This window comes from Anoplopoma fimbria, chromosome 9 (genome assembly GCF_027596085.1).
Source record: "Anoplopoma fimbria isolate UVic2021 breed Golden Eagle Sablefish chromosome 9, Afim_UVic_2022, whole genome shotgun sequence".
NCBI classification, from domain to species: Eukaryota; Metazoa; Chordata; class Actinopteri; order Perciformes; family Anoplopomatidae; genus Anoplopoma; species Anoplopoma fimbria.
Genome location: NC_072457.1, coordinates 29,779,230 through 29,806,416, shown reverse-complemented (window position 1 = coordinate 29,806,416; position 27,187 = coordinate 29,779,230). Strand labels below are relative to the sequence as shown.

The 27,187-nt window shown below is 43.2% G+C and overlaps 1 protein-coding gene across 1 annotated transcript; it reads left to right on the top strand.

The window, feature by feature from the left end:
- The first annotated feature begins 8,888 nt into the window (after positions 1 to 8,888).
- On the top strand, positions 8,889 to 16,617 carry pcdh18a (protocadherin 18a). The gene is made up of 4 exons (XM_054604339.1): positions 8,889 to 11,339; positions 11,981 to 12,036; positions 12,706 to 12,878; positions 15,050 to 16,617. The coding sequence occupies exons 1-4, from the start codon at positions 8,889 to 8,891 to the stop codon at positions 15,868 to 15,870; spliced, it is 3,501 nt and encodes a 1,166-aa protein (XP_054460314.1). The 3' UTR covers positions 15,871 to 16,617.
- The last annotated feature ends 10,570 nt before the right edge of the window (positions 16,618 to 27,187 follow it).

The window sequence follows — 27,187 nt, the reverse complement described above, 5'->3', positions numbered from 1 at the left end:
TTTCCTGTTTCAGAGTTTGTTGAAACTAAAACCATGAGAGAGCCTCCCTGCCATTTGCTTTTTCTTTGGCACAAGAAAAAGCTCTGATGTGAATTAATTGCTTGTTAGCTGAGAGCAGCCAATAATACCGCCCAGCAGTGATGGAAACTTGACAAGACTTGTCTGATGATTAGCCACAGTGATAAACGTGTCGACAATTCATGTTCTGCAGATTATTTTATAAGGCAGAATACAAATGACTTTTAATGACTGAAACAAAGCATTTTCTTTACTGGATGAACAAGTGTAAGCTTATTTTTGCAGTTTGTTGAGTTTCTGCTACGTCCCTATTCATTTTACATTTAAATTAAACATGTCTTGACATTTATTAGATCTTTTTCTCTTCATGAAACCATTATGGTATTAAATAGATTGGAAATAATTGGCCTCAAGGTTAATAAGCGTGGATTATCCAACAGTTTAGTTTGTAAATGACAGGCTTTGAAGGTTAATCTATTGGCAAATTCTCCCATATCTCCTGGAGTGATTGGCAGTAATCAGACAGTAACCTAATGTTATGACTACACTCAGACAAGGCGATAAAATCGATGAAAGGCAGGGGGATTTGCGTTAATTGTCAAAAGGATACCCTCCGTGATATGTCATTTCTCCATCCATCTTTCGTTCTCTCCATCCATCATCCCTCAGTGAACTTTTCCCATATTTTGTTCATTTTGTATTTTCTCGTCTGTCTTACCAGTCATCCGTTGCGAGTGTTCCTCCCCTTCCCTCTCCCTCTGCAACTCGCTGCCTGCTGAGCTGATTGAACATTTGCTGTTCGCTGTTTGGATTCAGTCCCAAATCCCCCTGCATAAACTTGAAACACCATGTTAAGCATTCCTCACTAGAGTCCAACAGCTTGTGAAATATACGGTCAATTTGTTCATGTTTGCAACAACGTTTCCTCTGAGCAAAGAAATGATTGTGTAAAACCACTTCATCTCCCTACTTTGAATAACCTTTTCCAAGGTCTATTTACTTTTTCTTTTTTTTAAAAAACCAAATCAAGAGGAGCCCAGGTGCGACTAGGCTGCTGTATAACCAATGGATACTCCAGAAACTGCATGCACGCACACACATACATGCAGGGAACGCAAGCCACAACCTAAGCAGCAAACACAAAATGGAGCATCCCAGCGGTATGGAGGTTGTCACAAATCAATCCGGAGGTGTGTTTTCATTAAGCAAAGGTGAGAAGTGGAGTGTGTAAATGGGAGTGGAAAGAGGTTTTAATCATGAACATCAGAGGGGCCAGAGGGTACACCGGAGAACTCGCCATCTCTTTTTTTCTTATCTTTGCTCCCCTCCTACGCCTCTCCCTCCCACACTTCCCCTTCATTTCTCTTCACTTGACGCTCTCAATCCCTTCTTTGTCCCCCTTGTTTCTAACTCCACGCTCTCTTCCAACCCCACCATTTCCCCCTTCCCCTACCTTTTTAGCACCGCCCTCCCTTTGAGCAGCGACTTCTGCACTTCTTGACCCCTCCACGCCCCTCCCTTCCACCTCCCTGCGTCTACCCCCCTTCGTCCAGGCTTTTTATTCAGCCCCATCATATTTCAACTTTTGCCTCCACCTTTCCACGCTCCCGGCTCTTCATCATCCCTCTCCTGTTCTTTCCCTCGCTCCTTCAACCCTTTCCACCCCACTCTATCATCCCCCCCCCATCCATTTTCCCATTCCACAGCTGCCAGCTCTCTCTCAGAACCACAGGAACCGTAAATCTGGTGCAACCCCAGGAAGTGGGTCACGGGGGACACTTAAACATGTAACACTCTAGTGAGGTCCTAACCCCTTTGCCGGAAAATCGCTTCTAGAGTGCATGTGCATGTGAACACATGCACACTTACTTGAGCACACACACACACAGTTTTATGGAGGTCTGGGCTTTAAACAGTACAGTCTAAGTATAGGTCTGTGTTATTACAGCTCATGTTCCTACCTCTAATCAATCCAAGTTGTTAGGATTTGTGGGCAGTGGAAACAACGAGGTCTTTGTGTCACCCAGACCAGGCATTACTGCAGCACTTTCCCTTCTCGTGGTTTCCTCCTATATGAACCCACACCCATCAGAGTCGGGTGTGTGCAAGCTAGGCTCTGGAGCTAGTTATGTTGTGTTTATACGTGTGTGTGTGTGTGTGTGTGTGTGTGTGTGTGTGTGTGTGTGTGTGTGTGTGTGTGTGTGTGTGTGTGTGTGTGTGTGTGTGTGTGTGTGTGTGTGTGTGTGTGTGTGTGTGTTTGTGTCTCCAAGGGTTTCTGGTTTGAGTTAGGCTGTGTGCTCTGTGGCTGATGTCGCTATTTGTTCTGCTTCTTTAACACTATTACTTACGAGCTAACATTTCCTAATTCAAACAAGATGGGAAAACATGCAAAACTCTTTGATTTCTTCTTGAGTCCACCGAGGCAACACATGCATGACCTCAACCTCATTATAAGTTCTTAATCAAACCTCTCTGCTGGAGAGAAAAAACGTCCGTCTTTGCATCAATCAAAAGCGGTTTCCCAGCAGTCTTAAGTAGCGCAAATACAAATGTTCCAATACTGTTCACACACCAGTCCAGTGACACGTTCAAAAAAGCAGCTGTCACTGTGTGTTCAAAAACGGATATCTTGGTGATGATGGTCGCCCTGGTGTGTAAAAAGCTTGGCCTGTCCTCATTACCAGCCTGACACACATGTTCTGTCAAAGAAATTGCACCAAATGGGACCAATTCAGTTTGGATGTGCCGCATCTCCGAAAGAGTTCCTTTTTCTAAAACACTAATCTCTGGGCCACAAATTAGCTGTCAGTCATCAGCTGCAGACTGACATCGTATCGGGGAAAAAGGCAGTTTCCAACAAATCAACAACATGTCAATCAAACACACAAACACATGCTTGGCTATTGACACAAGAAGGCGCACACTCGCAGGCCGACACATGCGTGAACACACACACACACACACACACCGATGGTTGTGTCTTATTTGTTATAGCACTCAGACTAAGAGGCTCTAACTCTGTTTTCTCCATTAATTCAAGGTGACTCCTGCAAGGCATTAGAGAGGATACGGAGCTCAGGGCTCTGAAGATCCCTCCTAATTAATATTCATTTGCAATTCATAATTCCTCACTGAATTGCAATATAGTTGTATAAAGGCTCTCTTATCTCAAAAAGATTAAACCATCTACGAGACAAGGAAATTTAGGCAATTGACACCCATCTCTGCAGATATAAGAGAGTGTCTTGATAGGATATGTAATGACATTGAATATTAAATGAATAGTTATTTCTGCTTTAAGCAAGAAAATCAAAACCAGTGACAATGGATGTATGAGGAGTGTCGGCAAAGATTTGTCAGTTACACGAAAGATGTTTGTTTATTCGATACAGCAACTGAAATGTAAAAAATTGCATTTCAGTTAACCAGCAGAGACTCCAGTGCTTTACAAGTAATGATCTGCATTTTTTTATTTTAACTTTTAAATAGAGCAAGGGTAGCTGTTTTCCCTTGTGTTCTATCTGAAAAATGCCCATTTTTTAAATTTCCTTCTTTAATGAATCGTTCTGATTCATTGAAACTCGGGTTTTACTAAGTTAATATCTGAGATCGAAATGAAGACAGGTGATACATCCAGATGATGTCTTATGACCCCTCAAGATCTAATGCATAGCATTCTTAAGCACTCTATACACCTGGAGGAATTTTACTTTCATTTTGCTATTTTTTGTTTATTCATATTTTTTCTTTTCTTGCCTTGTGCACATGTTTATTTATCGTAAGTGTGCACACACTGTTTGGCAATGGATGAACAGTGAAGAGCAATAGCTTGTTAAGCTATGCAAGGGCATAAACCACAAAAAAGCACAAATTCAACCTGAACAAATTGACTTGATCAGTGTGCTATTATTCAGAATTCTGTACAACTTGAGCCTGCTGTTGGGATATTGATTCTGACAACCAAACACACCCAACAACCACACATTTTGAAGCTGGTAAAAGTTTTAATTAAAGCCTGTCTGGAGCAAAACGACATTTGCATTGCCAACATGCGTGTGCATATTTTTGATGATGTCAGCTGTAAAAGAGTCTATGTATCTGAGATCTAAACATGGTGAATCACTCAAATCTAAGCAGTCAGACGATCAACTAAGTTTCAAAAAACACACACCTCTACCATACCAGACGGAGATGTGTGAACACAGATTTCCTGTGCAATGAGTGAAGTTCATTAGCGCAATTTCAGAAGAAAATGATGCTTGTCTAATCTGACTTGTAGTGATGTCACTGTGTCTCCACATGACAGCAATTATACTGCTGAGTGCAATAAGAAAAAATGAATCATAAATTGCAATAAAGTGTAAACTTACCGAATTAAAAGGTACTAGTGATGTTATGAGGCTGAACTTTATTTACAGTGAGACAGAGAGACAATGGTTCAGTCCTGAGTGCTGTGCTGCTGATTGTGTGTGAAGCCTTTGTGTTTCTCTGTGCCATGTCTTGGTGGGGCGAAGCACCTTGCTGTCATTGCCATTCAGTCATATCTAGTGTGTGTGAGTGTGTGCGCGTGTGTGTGTATGTACACACAAAGTCAGCTAGGTATGAATCAGAGAGAGAGAATGAGGCCAAGGAAAGAATGACTGGATGATTAGACACCCAAACTGCTCCTTCACCTCATGCAAACAAACCCTCCCAAACACTACAACAGAATAGCAAAAAGGAGATTCTCATTGGATTTGACACCATATAAAAAAGGAGAATTCTTCTGGGGGACTGTAACAGCCCAAAACTCAAAGCCATGATAGTTCACAAACGCCCAGTCACCACGGCCCTCAAGAGTAGAATGGAATAGAATAGTAAATGCATTGGTCAACCATATAGTATATCCATGCCAGAGTTAAAATGACACTTTGTACTGGTGCTGCAGAGGAGAGGTATGAATATTTTATACACCTCTCCTAGCGCATAAGTCAGTAAAGTCTGTAAAAAAAGAAGAAGCAATAACAGCCTGTTCTTTTCATTGGGCGCTGGGCTGGGGGACTGGGAGAGCAGTGCAGTAATGCGCCCACTTTAAAGGTGACCAGTCACATTCTTTCTTTGCCCCATAGTTCTGCTTGGGCTATAAATTTGTCAGCCCCAACTGTTGACATCGCTTGCAATATGCTGCGCTCAGATGTGATCACCGCATGCACTGCGAGCAAGGACAAGGCAGTGCTCTCTTTCATGTCTGCTCGCACAGATACACACAACACACACACACACACACACACACACACACACACACACACACACACACACACACACACACACACACACACACACACACACACACAATGGTGACCAACGAGTCATAAAGTAATAAAGCTCTATGGACACCCTAATGAAAGCAAAGAACAGGGGGAGAGTGAAGAAGAGACTCGGATGAATGACAATCATTGCTGTGGTGGGAGTGGTTGTGTGTGTGTGTGTGTGTGTGTGTGTGTGTGTGTGTGTGTGTGTGTGTGTGTGTGTGTGTGTGTGTGTGTGTGTGTGTGTGTGTGGGGGGAGGTATCAACTTCTCCCTCCAGCAGCAGTGAAAGCTCTCTGTTGCTGCTACTCCTCCCCTCTGGAATGGAATCCACCAAATCGCTGCTAATTGAATAAGTGACAATGAACGGGCAGACGAGGCGACAGATGCTCGCGTGCCTTTACAACCGAACCACCGGCATTATCCCACAACCACATTCCTCTTGGTTCCATCTCTATGAGCGCTCCACCTGCTGCTCCTACTGACTTGAGGGGAGGGAGATGGGGTGGGGGAGAGAATATTGCGACGACTGCCATGAATGTTCAGGCCAGACGTTTAATTCACACTATCACTTTATGGCTACGAGGCCTGGACACACTGAGGCAGTGATGAGGAGAGCTGTGCCGAGGCGTTTGAGATGTTTGTTTGTTTGTTTGTTTGTTTGTTTGTTTGTTTGTTTGTTTGTTTGTTTGTTTGTTTGTTTGATTGATTGTTTGTTTGTTTGTTTGTTTGTTTGTTTGTTTGTTTGTTTGTTTGTTTGTTTGTTTATGCTGATCGCATGCATTTTCTGGAGCCGTTTATATCAATGAAAGTATCTTTGTGCAGCAGGAAGCAGGATAAGTTAAACAAATAGTACTTAATCCAAGAGACATGGGGTCTTTGCACCTGCTGCAAAGGATGCATATGTTTAGCTTAATTATGGAGTTCAGCACTTAAAAAAAGAAAACAACATGTTTGTTCGGCTCCTTTGGTTATGTAGCGTGCCTAAATGTATTAAGGCTCCATCTGCTTTTTACTTAGATTATACCCCCTCTATACATTAATTGTTTCATTCTGTGTTTAAGACCCAAGCCCCCCCCCACCCCCTCCAACTCTGTCTCTTTCTTTTGCTCCCTTCTTCCAGAAACTCCGGAGCTGACTTTGTTCTCCAAATGTGATTATCTTCTCTGGGACGCAGGGAGTAATTGCATTAGTGCATTGTGAGCATTTGGAGCTATGGAACTGTCGGGCGCCCGTATCAAACCTGTTTAAATCCCATGCGCACTATGCTAAAACATGTGCACAGGAGGAGTGAATGCAAACATGTTTCAGACATGGCCCAGGCCATGAAAAGACATTGGGGGTGGGAATAAAGGTTTTCCGCCAATTTAAGGGCTCCGGTTTATTTTTTTTAAAAAAGAGAGATTATGGTTGATGTCCGTGCACGTTTGGAATATTTAACAGCCTATTGTTTCCAGGACAAATGCGCTGAAAGCTTTAGAAGCTGTGCAGATGCGTTGCGTTATAAGATCAGCCCACACTGAATAACCTGGGTCGAATTGATAACATCATCATAGTCTTGAGATGTTTGTTTTTTTTGAATTGCATTTCTCCTGCAGACAGTAGCAGCTGGTGGTAAATTATTCATTTGTTTTGCAGATGCAGTATCTATCTATTTGGTAAGGTTAATCATGTTTTTCCAACAAAAAAAGCGTTGCCTGGGGAATGACTTTAGCTACAGAGACCAGTGAGGGAAGCGGGACAGTTCTGGTCTTCTTCAGGGGAAGCTGGTGTTCCTGGAGTTCTGCTCCAGATGGTCACAGTCTCATCTTCAGCTTCTGCTATCGCGTTTTGCTTTGACTATGCATGAGGGGGTTTTCAGTCACCTGTTATTGCAAAAAACTGCATTTTCTATCTCTGTGTGAATGGATCTGGGGAAAGCTGCTTGGTAACTCTACAATCCCCCTCACAGTTGTGTGGGAGTCCGGGGCTCTGCCGGAGTCCTGTTCGGTCGTGCTGGTAATCACCAGGTCCTGGTGCCAAACAGACCGAGCCAGATGGTCTCCAGAACGCACGGTCCCAGTTGTGCCCATTCGTTAAACCTTACATCTCTCTCTCTCTCTCTCTCTCTCTCTCTCTCTGTCTCTGTCTCTCTCTCTCTCTCTCTCTCTCTCTCTCTCTCTCTCTCTCTCTCTCTCTCTCTCTCTCTCTCTCTCTCTCTCTCTCTCTCTGTTACTCTCTGCGTATACGCACTCACATGACTGAGCAAAACGCTTGACCAGGTCTGGTGTGTTTCTGGTTATCAAAAGAAAAGAAAAGAATCCTGCGGGGAGTTTGAAGTGATGTTGAACAGATTTGTGCACAAGGACGGAGCTGTTCCCCGGCGTGACCAACTCTTTAAAGGCATCCATTAGAGTCCGGCTCTCTTTAAAGGCATCCATTAGAGTCCGGCTCTCTTTCAACGCGATTCGCCACACAGCTTACCCGGTTTATACCCACAGACACAGAGGATGAGACGCATGGGAAAATATATATATATCTTGAACATCTACAAGAAAAGTTCCTGTGCATGAAGAAGAGGGTAGTCAGCTGCCACTTTAACGACCACAGGAAGACCAGATTGTGTCTAAAGTCATGGTCATGCTTACACACTAATGCCAACTGAGGCATACCAGTGCGTCAGTGCGTGGTGGCAGCTGGTTCTGTTATATATCAAAAGTGTGCCTGTAGAGGATTGAAAGGTGGTGTCTGACAATGCTGGTGATTGAGGCGACTATATAGCTTTGTCTTGTCAAATGAAAATGTGGACTCTCTGTGTCTCCACGCTGTCTGGGGGGTGAACAGCCCCGAAGCGAGGAGCTCGTAAACCTTCCTGTGGTTTTATAGCAGTGAAAAACGACAAGTTAAGCTTTTTGAATGCATGAGTTTATTGTATTCTCCCCTGTCCATTGTAGGCGCACAGTAGTTACTCTGAAACAGTGGGGAGAGTGAACACACACACACACACACACACACACACACACACACACACACACACACACACACACACACTAACACACTTTCTCTTTCTCTTTCTTCCTCCCCCTCTCTTGCGCCTCCTTCTCTCCTCTCCTCTGGAGTTTGAGTGGCCACCAGCCAGCATTTGATTCAAGAAGCGTTTGTCTTCCCCGGGATGTGAACGTGGGGAGGAGGGAGGAGGGGGTTGTACAACTAGTTGGTTAGAGGCGGGTTATTTTGGGCAAATGTGTGTGCAGAGGCTCCTCAAACGGAGAGAGGGAGCTGATCAGAGCGCACGGAGCAGAAAGGCGCACAGGCTTCATTCTGCTGGTTCTGCTGGTTCTCCTGGTTCTCCTGCACACTGGATGCGCAGCAGATCTGTATGCCAACGGAGGACAGAGAGCTACACATTCTGATGCTTTTTTTTAAATGGAAATTAGAACAACTTGAGTCAGTTTCGTGTTTTTTTTGAGAGACATGCAGCTGCCGATTAAGGGACCAGAGCATTCAGTAAGATACTGGGGTTGACCTGGACAGGAGGAGGAGGTGATCTGTCTGTGACTTCAACAAAAACGCAGGTAAAATGAAGGGACTATTTTTGACAGAAATGTGGAAAGTTCTGGCTGTTCTGACGCTGGCAACGCAACACGTCACCTGTAAGACCGTGAAGTACCAGGTCCACGAGGAGCAGAAGGTGGGCACGGTCATCGCACGCCTGAGGGACGATGTCGTGGACGTCCTCGCTAAACTTCCCAGCTCAGTGTCTCTCCGCTTCCGAGCCATGCAACGAGGGGGGTCGTCGTTCCTGGCCGTGCGGGAGCAGGATGGAGAGATCAGCATCAGGACCAAGATCGACCGTGAGAAACTCTGCGAGAAGAATCTGAACTGCTCCATTCAATTCGACGTGCTGACACTCCCCACCGAGCACCTCCAGCTGTTCCACGTTGAGGTGGAGGTTCTGGACATCAATGATAACGCACCCCAGTTCTCCCGCAGCGTCATCCCCATCGAGATCTCCGAGAGCGCATCCGTGGGAGCGCGCATCCCTCTGGACAGCGCCACGGACCCCGACGTGGCGGAGAACTCGCTCCACACCTACTCATTAGAGCCCAACAACTTCTTCAAGATCGACATCCAGTCCAGGACCGACGGGGCTAAGTATGCCGAGCTGGTGGTGCTGAGGGAGCTGGACCGGGAGGTGCGCTCGGTTTATGAACTTCAGTACACAGCCTCTGACAGGGGCGTTCCCTCGAGAACGGGTTCGACCCTCCTGAAAATCAGTGTGTCTGACTCCAATGACAACAGCCCAGTTTTTGAGAAGTCATCGTATGTCATTAATCTGCCAGAAAACGCACCTGTTGGCACTTTGCTCATCGACCTAAACGCCACCGATGCGGATGAAGGCACTAACGCCAAAATAGTCTACTCATTCAGCAGTCATGTGTCGCCCAAAATAATGGAGACGTTCAAGATTAACCCCGACAGCGGCCGCCTGACCCTCATCAGGCGCCTGGACTACGAGGCCGTGAACTCCTACGACATTGATGTCCAAGCGCAGGACATGGGTCCGAACTCCATGCCAGCTCACTGCAAGATCCTGGTCAAAGTGGTGGATGTCAACGACAACAAACCAGACATCAGCATCAATCTCATGTCCTCCCAGGGGAACGGGGACGCAGCTTACATATCTGAGGCTTCTCCTTTGGACACGTTCGTAGCCCTGGTGAGGGTGGAGGACTTGGACTCCGGGTTGAATGGAGAGGTGGAGTGTAAACTTCATGGTCAGGGATTTTTCAAACTGCAGAAGTCCTACGAGAACAACTACATGATTTTGACCAATGTGTCTCTGGACCGAGAGAAGAGGTCAGAGTTCAGTCTGACGGTGGTGGCGGAGGACAGAGGCACCCCCAGTCTCTCTACTGTCAAACATTTCACCGTACACGTGACTGATGAAAATGACAACCCACCACGTTTTGAGAAGGGCCAATATGAGATCTTCAAATCAGAGAACAACGCTCCTGGAGCATATCTGACCTCCATCATGGCCACTGACCCTGATCTGGACACCAATGGACAAGTGAGCTACTCCATCTTGGAGAACTCTGTTCATGGGAGCTCCATCTCCACCTACGTCACCATTGACCCCTCAAATGGCGCCATATATGCACTGCGTACATTTGATCGCGAGGATGTTAGCCGCATCGCCTTTGTTGTGCAAGCCAAAGACGCGGGGAAACCACTGCTGCTCAGCAACACCACAGTTATTTTGAATATTCTGGATGAGAATGACAACCCTCCGGTCATTGTGGTCCCCCAGCTGTGGAACTTCACTGCTGATGTGCACGCGTCAAAGTTCACAGAGACTGGACACTTAGTAACCGCGGTCAGGGCGACTGATCGCGACACAGGGGTCAACGCTGAGCTCATATGCTCTATTGTCAGTGGCAACGAAGAGGGCTTCTTCAGTATTGACCCAAGAACATGTGAAATCCACGCCAACGCCAGCCTGGAGAACTTCCCCCATGAGCACGCTGAGTTGACAATCATAGTCAGAGATCAGGGACGGGAGAGCCTCAGTGCTAAGGCGGCAATAAAAATCACCCTCTCTGAGAACATGGAGAACCACGTCCAGGTGATGGACCAGGGGGAATCTACTCTGGATGCATCCCGGATCATCATCATCTCCCTGGCGACCATCTGCACCATGCTCTTGATCATCATGGTGGTGTTCGCCGCTCTCTGCAACCGGGAGAAGAAGGACACAAGGCACTCCTACAACTGTCGGGTAGCGGAATCGACCCACCAGCACCATCCCAAGAAGCCCTCGCGCCAAATCCACAAAGGTGACATCACCCTGGTTCCCACGGTGAACGGCACCTTGCCTATTAGAGCTCACCACCGCTCGCCTTCGGCCACGCCCCCCATGGACCGAGCCCAGATGGGGAGCAGGCAGAATCACCACAGCCGCCAGTCACTAAACAGCCTGGTGACCATCTCGTCCAATCACATTCCAGAGAGCTTTGCACTGGAGCTGGCTCACGCAACTCCACCAGTGGAGGTGAGCACACACACACACACACACACACACACACACACACACACACACACACACACACACACACACACACACACACACACAGAGAAGTCAATTATTCACAGAAATTTCTATATTGGTCCCTCAGCCCCTTTTCACATTTTCTCTCTCACAGTTTCTCTCACACACAACAGCTACCTCATCCTCACATAATCTGTCTATATTTGAGCAAATTAACTCATCTCCATTTGCAACAGTGACTTCAACACTGCCCTGTAGTTCACACCTACACTCAGTGAAACTGTTGATGATTATAGGTGTGTCTTTGTCTTTACTTTGTTTGTCCCCTGGCACCATTACCTCCATCATAACCATAACTCGCCCCTCAGTCATATGTCTCCATGTTCATCTAGCCCCCCACCCAGCATCATCCATTTTGTCTGATCCGTGTTCAGCAGCCTCTCCATCATCCATTTTGTGTTTACTCATCCATTATTTTGTCTTCTGTGTTGTCTCTCTTTTTTTTTTCCTCCTTAATTTCCCATCCGTTATTCACCCCCCCCCCCCTTTTCTGTTTGTTTTTTTTTTTCTCTTTGTTTTATTTTTGTTTGTTTTGTTATTTTTGGATGTAGCAAGTCTCACAGCTTCTGTCCATGCTCCATCAGGGCCAGTACCAGCCCAGACCCAGTTTCCGTGGCAACAAATACTCCCGCAGCTACAGGTAATTTACCCCTATCCCTCAGCCCCACCCCCCACAAAGTAGCCTTTTCTTTACTTTTTAATCCACTTGTTTTTCATTATGTATTACATGTTCCAACAACCTGTTGTGAAGTTGTTCCTGTCAGTTGATCAGTTACGTGTAGATCATGGTTTTATGGTGTGTAAATGTATTTTTTTCATTATCCAATCGTTATCATGTCGATGTCATTCAGCTCAAAAGTATGCAAGTCATTTGTCCGCAGGTCACAACAATTTTCTCGGTACTCTTCTTAAAAAAAATTGGGCTCAAGTTGTAAAGTATGCATCCATCATAACTTTCATCATAATATATTCCCTTATGATCTCTGGATGATAGATTTATTGATGCCCCCAGTGGCTGTTGTGATAGATTTATTGATGGGCTCTACCTGCATGTAGGATTTATGGGCCAAGGCTTGTGTAACGATTTGACAGATTCCAGATGCAGCCTTAAGTTTTATATGATGGATTTATTCGTCATTAGTCTCCTCTGATGACAGATTGATTCTATCTGCCTGCAAAACACAATGCATCTGCTATGTATATGCAAAATGTGAACTTTCAACAATGTTTTTCAGAAACAGTATCTACGACAGATTGGTATCAATATGTGTTTGTAATCTTTTCTTTTCTTTCTTTTTTACCCACTCAGGTATGCATTACAAGACATGGACAAGTTCAGCCTGAAAGACAGTGGCCGTGGGGACAGCGAGGCGGGAGACAGTGACTGTGACATGGGTCGGGAATCCCCCGTGGACAGACTGCTGCTGGGGGAGGGCTTTTCTGACCTGATACACCTCGAAATGCACCATCGACTCCACCCAGGTAACCATCTCATTCTGACGAACTCTCCAGCACTCCTCCCCTCCAGTTTTTCAGTCTTTCCATCTAGCCAGCTGAGTTGCATACATAACACCTTCTACAGCAACCCCTCACACTTAACTATCACCTCAACTTCAGAGCACAGTCGCACCTCAGCTCCATCGTTTCTTGCAAAAGAAATGTGTGAAGTCATATTTTTTTCCGATTTTGTCAAGGGTTGATCGAGAGGTTGACCAGATATAATGGTAGTTAAGAGCAGGAACAAGCTGCAACTAAGCTCCAATTAATTGGACAATACCCATGAAGAGCTGATGGTGTTGCATCATATATTCGAGAGATAACTTTTTGTAGAGTGAAATACACTGGAAACAAGTCAGATATGACTTTTCAGATTGCTGTAAAAACAGCAGTTCCTAGCCATTTTATGTGGTATTTAAATTTGGATTATTGGCATGATTAAGTCACATTCACACAGATATTCTTTAGCAAAAGTGGACCTCATTATGTGTACGGAGCCTACATGCTAAACAGTGATTCAAGTCCCTGTGTTACTGGTGGTGCGAGTGGTGGGCCACTATCGGTGCCCAGGTCCTCAGATAACGATAGTTGGCAAAACGTCCTATCCATTGACAGCCAACTTTCGAGTTTGATCAAAAGCTTCTTATCCTGATCTGTTAGAGATGAGGAGATTGAGATGTTTCCTTCAGATTCTCAGACCACACCTTAATGGACTAGCAGTTCATTAACCTGAGCTGTCTTCCCTCAGACCACACCCAGGCCTCTAATGTACCGCCTGCCTGACACATTTCAGCACCATGGACAGCACCAGGCCTAAGCCCATTATTTGTCTGTACACCTGTCTATACAGCCACTCTATTCACCCCGTTGCCAACACAATCCCCATTGTGCTCAGCCCCATTCTTCCACACAGCCTTCATTTCCACGCTCTTTATCACACTGAGAGAGGTTACAGTGTGTCTGGCTGTTTGTGTTATTGCGTGTGTGTGTGTGTGTGTGTGTGTGTGTGTGTGTGTGTGTGTGTGTGTGTGTGTGTGTGTGTGTGTGTGTGTGCGTGTGTGTTATCTGCCCCTAAGTTAGAGTCGTGTCTGTAAAATCCTCCCCGGAGCAGAGATGAGTCGCCTGTCACTCATCGGTATGCGTCTCAGTGTGCTGTTTTTTTTTTTTTTTTTTTTGTCTCCCTTCTTTTTCTTTCTCTTTTTTTTTCCCCCGGTGAGTGACAGTGGTGCGCTTTCATGTCTGAACTGAGGAGAATTCATAGTAATTGCTTTTAGAATGATGTTATTCTCTCTTTCTCTCTCTCTCTCTCTCTCTTTCTCTCCCTCACTTACTCTGCCCCGCTCTCTCTCTCTCTCTCTCTCTCTTCTCCATGCCTGAGAGCTCCTCAGCATCTCTGGCTCCTCTGTACTTGTTAATGTATTCTCTATCTTTATTGAGGTGGATAAAGGGAGGGGTGGTGGACATGGGCAGTCTTTCTCTATCTCTTTTTTTCTCCCTTTGAGAAACACTTGGAGGTGCTGCACCCCTCCTCCTCCCTCCCCTTCCCTTCCCCTATCTCTCATGGTAATATGAAAAAAAGGGGGTGGGAAGGAGATAATGGGCCGAGAAGGAGGATTATCCCTGTTTCTCTTCAATAGATTTAATTTGTTTTGATTTTTCTGTTTAGATAGGCAAATGTGGCTATTCATGCTAGATATGATAAAGGAACTAAACAAGCAAATCCCTGCCTCAGCTGCGTAGTGGGAAAATGCGGGCATGCTTGGCAGAGCAGCCAAATATTACATTAACATTTACCTGTAATGCAATTTGGTTGGGATCTTGCCATTTTTCATTTATTTTTCTAGCTCTTGTGTTTGTTTTCGTACATGGCGCTACCCAGTTATTTGTGCTGTAAGCTGTAAATATCACCAATCTGGTCCTCTAAGCAGAAATATGAAAAGATAAGGAGACTAAAGACTGTAAGAACTGTTGTATAAAATATTAAAAAGGAAAAATATTTTTAACAAACCATGCGGTTTTCAACATCCGATTTATCTGAGTTACATTTTCCTTCTCTATTTATTGTTCTGTTATATGTACAGTGTACGTCATAAAAAGTCTTCGGCGGCTGGATCTGCTCCTAACTCTTTCCATGTCCTTTTTTTTTCTTGGTTTAGCTATGAGACTGTGTACGGATGAATGTCGCATCCTGGGACACTCTGACCAGTGCTGGATGCCCCCCCTCTCCTCGCCGGCTTCCTGTGACTACCGCAACAACATGTACATCCCCGGGGAGGAGTCGGCCCAGCAGCCTCAGCTCGATGATGACCAGTCCTCTGTTGACTCGGAGCGGCGCAAGAGCTTCTCCACTTTTGGCAAGGAGTCTGGGAACGAAGAGGAGGGGGCCGGGGGAGTTGTCGCCGGAGGAGGAAGTGATGCTTGTGCGGCTGGAGGAGGGGCTGGCTCCCTCCTCACAGAGATGAACTCTGTGTTCCAGCGGCTCCTCCCCCCTAATATGGACTCATACGCAGAGTGCACTGAAACAAGCCCACCCTCATCCTCGTCAACCACCGAGAGAGGAAGTGGGCGTGCTGGAAACGTTGCAGGTAACCATAGTAACAATGCTGTCCCTCAAGATAACCGGAGAGGATTGTTGCCAGGTGGGAAAGGTCCCGCTTACCCCCCAGGTGTGGCTGCGTGGGCGGCCAATACCCACTATCTAAATCCCGGAAGCGGATCGGCGGGAACCAATCATGTCTCCTCCTCTCCTTCCTCATCGTCCTCCACCTCCACTTCCACCTCAACCAACGGACAGCCACCACACCTCAAATGGCTGCCAGCCATGGAGGAAATCCCAGAAAATTACGAGGAGGACGACTTTGATGGCGTCTTCCATCAGGGCGGCAAGCGAAGCGAGAGCCGGCACGAGGCCGGCATGGACGCTAGCGAGCTGGTTCATGAGATCAACAAACTGCTGCAGGACGTCAGACAAAACTAGAGAGGAAAAACGGCATAGCATGGTTTCACGTTTCAATTCATTCTGGCAAATGCTTGTAGTTTGTGTCAACACATATAAACTTTATGATGACTGTTTCCTTGTTCACTGTAATGCTTGTCTTGTTACTTTTACCAAATATCCTCTAAACAGCTCAGTGCTGAGAGACTCGCAGAGAAAAAGTAAAAACACAGCACTGAAGCTGTGATTGAGGTGACTTAAAGGCATCAAACCGAGCGCTCAAAGAACAGATTGCTCAGTTGCTATTACGGTCTCTCCGAAAGTTGCTTGAACGAGTGATTTCAAAGGAGATCCACCAACAAGAACTGTACCCTTTCTTCATTTGTAATGTTTACTGCAGCGTGAACAGGCTCCACAGGGAGGAACCAACAGTTGTGTGATCTAATTTCTGCTTTTACAGTGTACAATATTGTACAGTGTCTGTGGCAAAAGGCAAACTCACTTGAATATCGTGCTATGTCTCCTGTTTTGTTATATGGAATGTAACTGTACAATTTGACCTTTGTATTTTAAAAATACACTCTTTTTTACTTCTATATATTTATATGTGTCCATGTATGTTTGTACAGAAAAAGAAAAAGAAATGTCTATTTTTTATAGTTGTCACTGCATGTCTTAATATCACTCAATGTGTCTCTTTTCCTCGCCCTGTTTATTTTATAAAACAATTGTATTTAATTTTGTTATTGAATGTGTGTGTGCGTATTGAAAATAATCACATTCCAATGCAGTTCCATGTTGGAAGTTGGTTTTGTATGGTGACATTGTGACCATTGGATGATAAATAAAGTAGAGGGATTCAGAACAGCGTCAGAGAAGTATCATTGGTCTTTCACACTTCTTTCAGTAATATCATGACTTCCCTTTTCCATTTTCAGTGCGTCCGTTTGCCCCCCTGTGTCTTAGCACCCCACTATGTCCAGCATCAGAACTGCAGCACCCTCTGCATGCAGAATCCAAAATCAGATGTGTGCTTTCTAGGCAAACCCTTCCCGAGCCTCATTATACCACAATTCACATGCATGACTCTGCTAATAAACACGCCATTAGCTGTAAATTTATTCCCAAACGAGCTCTCTAGATTAAAATGCATTTAGGCGTTAATTTAGTTTCAGAGTAAGGATTCTCTGTTTCAATGTCTCTCTCATCCATGACAGCTTCACAATTATGGTAAATATGCTTTGCAAATTAAGAGCATCTGATAATAGCTGCACATGACGGGGGAATCAAAAGCATGATATTGTACATCTCAGCCATATGTGCCGGTGATACAATTAAGCAGAAAGTGGGTAGTACAGCCCTTCCCACCCTCACTCACTCTGCTGATGATCATGAGGGCTTAACTTGGCGATAATACACTCATGAGCACACACAGTTACCCTCCCACAGTCGGGAGAAAATAGAATATTGAGTTGTGTTTAAAAGTGGGGAAATTTCAACAACTAAGGCTAAATGAAGCAATTAACCTCATGAGCTTTCACAAGGTAAAGGTTAGCATTTGCATACACACACACACACACACACACACACACACACACACACACACACACACACACACACACACAGCTGCTGAGCAGACACAAACATTCACAACTAACACATTTATAGACACACATGAGAACATACTACAGTGGCAGATGCATAAGAAATCACACACACACCTAATCTCACATGCACATGCAAACACTTAATAATGAGCTCATTTGTCTTCATCATTAAAGAGGCCAAGCCTCAATAAACAACATACATTGGCTGTGTGTGAGTGAAGGAAGCCATCGATCTCAGGCTCATTCACATGAACAGAGGAAGGAAACTTAGTGTGTTTAACAACATTAAGGACCTAGAGATTTAAGTGAGAGCTATTCAAGTGTTTGCACAGGGAAGTTTATTTACCTTAAAAAAACAATCCCATTATTAACATCTTTTCCCTAATGTAAGTCTACGTGGAAAAAGTTTTTTGGGGCCCAATGGCATCACGTGACAGATCAAGAAGTTGTAATTATGTAAAAAAATATGTAAAGCCCGTCACATTTCCTGGGGGATTGATGCTAGGTACTAAATTAGCTTAGCCTTCTTTAAGCCAAAGTTCAGAGTACTTAAAGCTGCTTTCAAGAAGGAGTTCAACATATTCGGAAATATGCTTAACAAGATTGACACCTGTCTCATGTTTTTGGGGTAAATACAAAGCTTCAGCTTTAGCTTAGCATGAAGACTACTTTATACAGCTTGCCTAGCTCTATTCAAAGGTAAAAATATATCCCCACCAGCTCCTCCAGAGTCAACCTTTTTCACCACCTTATGAAAAAGGTTGACTTTCTCCCTTTCCACTAATCCTTCTGCTTAATTATTAATTTCAGTCCTATATTTCAGTTTATTTGATACAGTATCAATGATAGTGTATACATGACAACCATAATGTTTTATGGGTTCAGATGATTTCTTGCTGTGGTTCTGCCTGGGACGTGTTAGACCAGCTGCTTAGCTGCTCAATCAAGCAGAGTGCAAACAGGTTTGTCTCATTAAGTCCTCTTCGCAGGGAGGGTCTGGGCACTGTGAAGATGTAGGAATCTAGGTAAAATAGTTCTGCAGTAAATATCATTCGAGCGTATTATGTGTGCTCGTTGGTATGGATTGGTGCCCGTAGATAGATTGAGATGTCAGCAGAAACAATAAAGGTCTTGGATTAATGATACGCTCATTACTCTATGTGATTTGGATGCATGCACAGTTAAGCTCACCCTTTAATTACCTGGGAAGGTGGTACATTCCAATTAGGTGAAGCTGAGAAGGTTATATCCACTTCACTAGAGAAACAGAAAGGAGTTGTTTGCTTGCTGTGAGGTGACAGCTTTCTTTAGTTTGATGTTTTTTATTTCTTCTGTTTAGTTTTCTTGAAATTCATGGGTTTTGTTTTTGCCTTTGTTTCAGTGAACTTTTGTTTATTTATTCTGCTTTTATTGCACTGCTCCTGCTGCTGAACGTGGTTCTTCAACATCCCTTTTTTAAAGTTTTCCAGTGCCAAACCACCTCACCTGCTCTTTGTATTTGGTGGTGGCGCTACTTTCCTGTTTCCTGTCCTTCCAGTCCATAAGCTAGCTGGCTGTTGCCTCATATTTAATCAGACAGGCATCAGAGAGGTATCAATCTTCTCACCTTTTAACTCGACAAGAAAGCAAATAAGCATATTTCCCCACATGTCAAACTATTGCTTAGCTATAAGGACCTGGGTAACATGAGACATTTAAAATTGCACAAACAGAAGAGTCTGTATACAGTATTTCATCAAGAGTATGCATCGTAAAATTAGATTTTCAATGCATGATGGATGATCTTTAGCAACAAGAAATGTCTTCGGCATTGGGTAATGATGTGTGTAATAGAAAAAAACACACACACAGAGTAAAAGATCTGCTAGTGCCCATTTATTACCACTCAGGTTATTAATATGATGCAGTGATATGATGTTCAAATATGAACTCCAGCTTATTATTGACTTAGCAAATCCGCCATTAAATTGTTTGTCAGTCTTGCTTGCCTTTTCACTCAAACCTGCTCTCTTCCATCTTCTCTCTCCTCCTTCATACCTTCATATCTCACTCTCATCTTCTGGCTATTTCTGTTGTCTGTCCATCTGTCTACTTGGGACACACATGTACACACACCCATAAATATTCTCCTTCACACACACAAATATGCACAAACACACACACACACACACACACATCTAAATCCCAGCAGCACTCATATCACAGCTCCGTGTCCCTGTAGACATGATAATTTGTAATGCTTCTTTCCACCTCATCTCATCTCAATTCATCTTGTCACTGTCTGATTCCTCTCTAATTTCCCATTGTTTTTGTATTGACGTCAACGTGGCACAAGTCACACCTATTCTAGCGTTGCTTATTTCTTCAGCTTGGTTTGGATGAACCCTGAAAATCTTAACAGACTCCAAACTCCCTCCTCATCTCCTCTGCATCGAAAATGTGTTGATTGTGTTTTATGACAGGAAATTGAGAAGGCGAAGGCCTATGTTATGTAGGGTTATTGGGTCTGCTGACATGAAGTCGGCTCTCATATGAAGTCAAACACACTACGCTGACCCTCAGTGCACACTCGAGTCAGGGAAACAGGATATTGGCAAGCCTGTAATATAAACAGAGCTCAGGTGCTGTGTACACCACAACAAGTCACTGTGATAAAACTGCCAAGATAGAATGCCGTATATGTCTCATACCTTATTGCCTAAGGAATTTCAAAGAAAGAATTTTCAGTCAGCTGGGTCTGTCATTTTTGGGTGTCTTTCCATTCTTATTTCTTAATTGCCATCATATGTTGCAGGGGCCAATCCTTATGAAGGGAGATTTATATGCAGCTTGAAGGCAAGTGAAGCCTGGGAGAGAGCTTGACCTCAATACCATCTTTTCATCTGAGAATTAGAGGAGAAGGAGAAGAGATGAACGTCACAGGTCTAAGCATCAGGCTGAAAATGATGAAGACGATGATGGTTTAGAACAGTCATTACCAGAGATTGGGTCTGGACCCACAGGTGGGTGTCAGAAGACTTCATCAGGGTAGCTAAATTTATTTGCAGAATTTCTTTCCTCGTCTTTGATTCTAGATTTTATATCTGGAGTATATATGCAGATAGCCACATGAGGGAGCCTGGATGTTTGTGTTGCTCTGATAATTGCATCCTACTTGTAAAAATGAATCTAATATGAAAGGATTGCGTAAGTTCTGTTCGTTTAACTGATGAGAGGAAATGAAAGGAATGAGATAGCCCTTTAACTCTGCATGTATGCAATTATTTGGTGTCATTTATAAAGTAGTCAATATGTATAAAAAAAAATTCAATCACACATGCATTAAACAAAGTTGCGACTTATTTAGAAATTGCTGGTTTACCTATTTAAGATAATTGCTTTTAGTATCTAATAAAACAAATAGAATCAGTCTGTAAAGTACTGACACTGGTTTAGCTGTAAAAGCATCTAGTTCCTTTATCATTTCAAAATGACACAAAGAGCTTTCCCAAAGCAGACTTTTTGACTTGCCATGACAGTAAATTAACAAGAGCTAATGATATTAGCAATTAGCGATGCTATGACTCATACATGTCAAACTGTCTGCTTTGAAAAAGTCTGTGTGATTGATTCATTTTGGAATGATCCACAATGTTCCCGTGTCATGTAAAAACTAAGAAACTGTGAGTACTATGTATTCAACTTAAGTTATCAGGTACAGTACACAGAGTATATACACTTACACCTATCTACTGGTAAAATGTAATATAAAATACGTGAAAACTACACAGACCTTTATTTGAATGAAACATTTGTTCCATTATGAGTGCCTCTGTTGTGAAGCCATTAGAAAATGATTTGTCCACCAGATGGCACTGTGAGACCTGAATTCCAGCAAAAAAAGGGGGATATTCTTTCACAACAACACTCAGACCTCAAGATAACTGCCATGCCATCAACAAGGGCTGCTGAAGAGCTCTACAGAGAGAGAGGGAGCGAGAGAGAGAGGGGGAAAGTGCTAAGGCTGAGTCATTTTGTCATTCTAATTGCATCTTGGTTTATGCATCCACAGGTTTTTGTCCCCTTTGATTTCATGCTGCCAGGACTGGTGAGATGTTAATTCTTTTTGTGAGCGTGCGTGCACTTGTGCTGTATGCTGTGGCTCTAATACGTGGATGTGTGTGTAAATGAGTGCTTGTTTATGTGTCTGTGAGAAGCTTGTGGGCGTGTAAGTGCAGAGTCTTTCCGTGTGTGTGTGTGTGTGTGTGTTTGCTGTATACTCTCATCCTCTATTAGATACCCCCCATCCAACTTACCATTTAGAATTGGAGAGCAGCCAGTTGTAAAACGCTCTCCCTGACTGACTTCCTCTCCCCCTCTCTCTCTCTCTCTCTCTCTCTCTCTCTCTCTCTCTTTGGACAATTGGATTAGTGCAGATTGATAGAGAGTAAAGGCAGAATCTCACTGCTGCAGCCAGTAGCTTGGCCTTATGCCACGTCATAGACACACATACACATATATGTCACATGCACACACACACACACACACACACACACACACACACACACACACACACACACACACACACACACACACACACACACACACACACACACACACACACACACATAAACACACCACTCCACTGCTGTCATTCCACCCAGAGGCTAAGCTAGCTAGTTTGATGTCCAGATGGCTTAATTACTGCATGCGTGAAGACAGTCACACTAGTGTATGTGTGCATGTGTCAGTTGGAATTAGAGGAGACTGTTATGATGTGGGTTGTGACTTTATACGGGGCCAAATGTAAATTAGGCAAAAATGAAAAAATATATAATAAAACAAGACAAAATAATGAGGGAGAGGATGGGATTTGATGCAGGTTCAGGTTGTTCTTCTATAAAAATAAAAAAAGACGGGGAAGTGAGGAAAGAGCAGAGAGATGCTCACGTCATCGGGCCCGGCAGAGAGCTGAAGTCCTGTCGCCAGCTGCTTAGCTCCAGTAAGTCAATGCAATCTTTCATTGAGCGGTTCTTTCATTTGAAAATGTGACACGTTCCTGGGGTTTACTATCCATATTTCAAGACCAATCAATATCTTTTACAGCTCCTGCTATTGGAATTGTAATCCTTTGTGATTCATTTGGTATCATTTAAAAAAAAAAAGAAGCTATACAGCTCCCATGAACATTTACAAGCGCGTGCAATACTAATCGTTGCTTTCTTCAGTCCTTTGGAGTCAACTTTTTACCTGTAATATTTGCTCTCTAAGAAAATGGGTCCTGCTAGTGTTACATGTAGCCACAGCCATTTGACTGGCCTCAGTCTGTCAAGTCGGTGACATTTGCCTTGTGATAATCTTGGACTCGTTGGAAATAATGTCTGTTTAAGGAAGCGAAAAATAAATTATAAAATAAATAGTCTGAATTTTTTTTTAAATAGGTCTTGTTGGCATGCTTGTATCGGATGCAAAAATTGATAGCACTCTCATGTCTATTCATTGCGAATGGAGAGCCAGGAGTCCATTAGACTGTAAGCATGTGGAAACAGCTAGCCTGGCTCTGTCTGGAATTCAAGAAAGGACTTGCCAGCACTTCTAAAGACTTATTACACATATTGTATTTCATTTTAATCTGAAATGTAGAAACAACAACAAGATATTTTGTTCTTTAACAACTTCTTGGCCAGCTGCAGCCTTATCGTCACCTTGAGGTTGCTGGTCAACCAGTGAGGACTTCAGAAAGACTACAGTGATAAAGCTTATATGCACCTGCTTCAAATGTATACAGCTGATTGAATGGGCGTTATCAGCATAGATATCTGTCAGAAAGGGCCTGCTACACCCTCTAGAAGGTTCAGAAGACCCTTATCATCTATCGCGTATACTTAACTAACGTCACTGACGCAGGTTACGTCACATACTTATTTTAACCCAAACAGCGATCTTACTCTAAACCTAACCAAGTAGTTTTGTTGCCTTGACATAAAGTTGTTTTGATTCTATTCACAACGTGGTGGGTTGCAGTCCGCCCGTCCTAAACTTTAGAATGGTAGTGATGACCACTGATAACACCCATTCAGTCAGCTGATAATATGCAAAATTAAATATACATAAGCTTATGGTATTTCCCAAAATATCACACTCCATGCCATATTGTAGGATATTTTTAGCAAGCTAATTTACATTATTACAAATGTTAATGTTATGCAGAATGAGGGTTTCTCACTTCTGGTCAAGTCTGGTTTCACATTGACTCTCTATACAAATTAACTGACTGAATTTGTTTTCACAACTAGAGACACAAAGCAAAAAGACAGGATCTTCAGGTTCATGAAATGATCAATTGCAATTGCATCTATTTTTCTGAATTAGAATCTTGAATTTTCAATACAGCTTTAACAACATTATTGGCTTTTAGTAGTCCTGCTGCTGAAATTATTGAGACCGAAGTGTTATAAAGAACGAAAAAAAATAAGGCGATAGGGAGGATGAGAGGAGAGAAGGAAACAACAATGATCCTGAGAGGGGGATACAGACAGAGAAGGTAGTGCAACTGCAGTGTTATTTCCCTGATGACCTGTCTCCTCCCATGTGACCTACTTCCACTATGGGTTACGTCAGATCCCATCCACTCAGTAATTCATCTCCCTTTGGTGTATTCGTGTGTGTGTGTGTGTGTGTGTGTGTGTGTGTGTGTGTGTGTGTTTGTGTGAAGGCAGAAAGAACCGTACATCTGTGAGTATGCCTCAGAATTATTAGAATTATTCATCAACCTTTGGAGCAGTATGGATATCTATTGTGTGTGATCATGTGTGTGATCATGTGTGCATGTTCGTACATTCAGAAGAGTAAAGTGATACCAGAGGCCATTTACCCAGAGATCACAGCAACGCTGGGTCTGCTTGTACTGCCTCATTTTTACCAAGAAATCGACTCTATGTGCTTTCTGTATGTGGGTGTATGTGTGTGTGTCTGTGTTTGTGTATTTTCAATAGCAAAGAGCAAGCAACCTCAACACCAACGTCAAGGATCCTTCATGTTCAACTACAGCGCCAACATTTTGTCATGTATTCACCAAGTAAACAAGCTTTTTTGGACATGTTTTTGAGTTGTACAAAGATAACAGCCGGCGTGTCTGAGATGTTTTTTGCCAGTTACAGCATGTGTCAAACATGCTAGATCACAAATGTTGCATTATTTAAACATGTAGAAAAAAAAGGTATATCCTATTTCAAACATAAATAGTGAAACTGTGCATGAAGTAATGAAACTCAACACAGTTCGCAGTTGAGTTTTGAGGCAACAGCAGTGAGCTGAAAAAGGAATTTGTATATCGGAAGGAGGCATTTTAAATTAAATATATTCAGAAGGAATGGTCATTACGGCACTGAACTCACATGGCTGCCATGCCAGTAGTATTTTACATGTATTTGATTGTGATGGAGCATCTTAGTTATCAATAACTGACCAACCATAAGACTGTTAATGATATTAAATAATTTTCAGGAGGGCTGATGTTAGCCAGCCAGAGGTGGCTCTAATTAACACTTGTTATATGCCTTTATAAATTTGGACCTTTTATACCGGTATTTGTAAAATTAGAATGATGTCACAATGGCTTAATGACCTTTCCTTCTTTTATATATTCCTTTATAACATGAGGTGATAGTGTTGAGTTTATAATTAGTTTTGCTTCCCGCAAATGCTGATAAAGAATAGAAAAAAAAGAATAGTTGGCTGATCCCACGTTCTTTAACATATTTTATTCATTTAGTGTTAAAAACAATTACCTTTATTTTTCAGATGGATACGTTTGACTAACTCTGACTATATATTATTCATAACTTATTGCACTGAAGTTGAGATGAAATGACACCTCACGAACAAATCCTGAGACCTTTCATGTAAGGACAAAAATGCTACATCTTCCATATTCATTTTGTGATAGTACATGCAAAGGTTACCTTGCTGGTTTGAACAGCTAAATAGCAAAGATGATGACTTACTCCTCCTATTCTTTAAAAAAAAAAAAGCATTCTATTTTACACTATCCCTCCATCCCTCTCTCCTTCTCTCTCTTTGTCAGTTCCCTGCTGTCAGAGATCTTTCTTAAAAGTACATGTCGGAAATGGAGGGAGAAGATGAAGAGGTGGTAATGGTGGCAGGTGTTATGTTTGAAGGTGTGTGTGTGTGTGTGTGTGTGTGTGTGTGTGTGTGTGTGTGTGTGTGTGTGTGTGTGTGTGTGTGTGTGTGTGTGTGTGCGTGTGCCTGTCAGTATGGTACAGGTGCTCTTGCAGTGTCAGAGAAAACTGCAGGCTCAATCTGGGGTCGGTTGATTGGCCAATTAGGGACTGTTTCCATGTGACATGCAGCAGTCAATTTACTTTCCCCTTTTCACTGTCCGTCTCCCTCTCTCCTCCACCCTTATCCTTAAGTGCCTCCGTCTTTACCGCCATCCTATCTGTCTCCTCCAGTATCTCTTCCCCTTTTTCTCCCTCTCATTCAATTTGTCCTCTCCCCCTTCACTTACCTAGTCTACTTTGCTTCCTCCCCCCCTCAGCTCCTCAGTTTCATATCTCTCCTCTAACTCCCTGTTGCTCTTTTCTCATCCAGTATACTCTCCCTACCTTTCCATTGTCCCTCACTGTTTAAAACTTCCATCCATGACGCACAAACACACACTCCACTATACATAGTTCTCTCAGCCAGATATAGCATCCTAATGATGGGGGAAATGAGACCTCACTGAATTGTCATTCAAGAACAGATCACATGCATGCAAACACAAACCTACAATGCAAACTCATGTCAACAATGCTTGCAAAGAAATAAACAGCTAGGATGCATAACAAAGATTTTACAGCCTATATGTGTACATTATTCCATGGTCTGGGCGAAAACTGGATTCTGATTGGCTGCAGTGTATCCATAAATTCATGATAAGACACCAACAAAGTCTGGATAAACTCTCCGTTATCCGTTCTCAATCAATTTGTTGGCTATGTTAAATGAAAAAAAAACAACTAAATTTGAATATCTTATATACAAAGAGTGTAGTCCTTCAGTGCTTCATAACATGAGCGTCACAGGGTGGCGACTGTAACACACAAGATGCAAGAAGTCAGGCTGCAGCCGACAGTACACATGACCTCTAATTTGTTCGTGAAAATATTGGTATTGATTTTGAGACAATGACTGGCTAGCTGGCCTGTCTTGCTGTTAAACATACTGTCAAATTATGATTGTATTAGCAAACCCTCAGGCGTTAGCGTGGAAACAAAGTTATTGCTTGTGAACAACTGTAGATTTTGATAACAAAACACATTTTAAATATTAAATTGAATGATCTTAATTTAACTATTTGGCAAGTGAACATGGTTTAGTGAGAGAATGCTCCTTGAGATGTCTAATCAGGAATTAATGGACTTTGCAAATGCAACCATCCGACGCACATGCCTCCCCATTAATTCCTTATAAATGACACCTCATCAGGCATTATCCTTCACATAAAGGGTTAAGGGTATATTGATTCATACACATGCACATTTTATTTCAGGGAATCAATCTATACTTAGTAATGTTTCAATATATTACCTAAAAGGACTCTAGCGGCAACCCACAGTTTATATGAAAGCAAAGCTTTCCTTAAAAAATATGAATGCCTTTTGGTTATAGACAGTAGTAGTATCTGGACTTGGCTGCAGGAGAAACACTGAAGAAGGAATAGAGGCAGAAGACACAGAGAGAGGAGAGGCGAGGGGGTTTTGCTCATT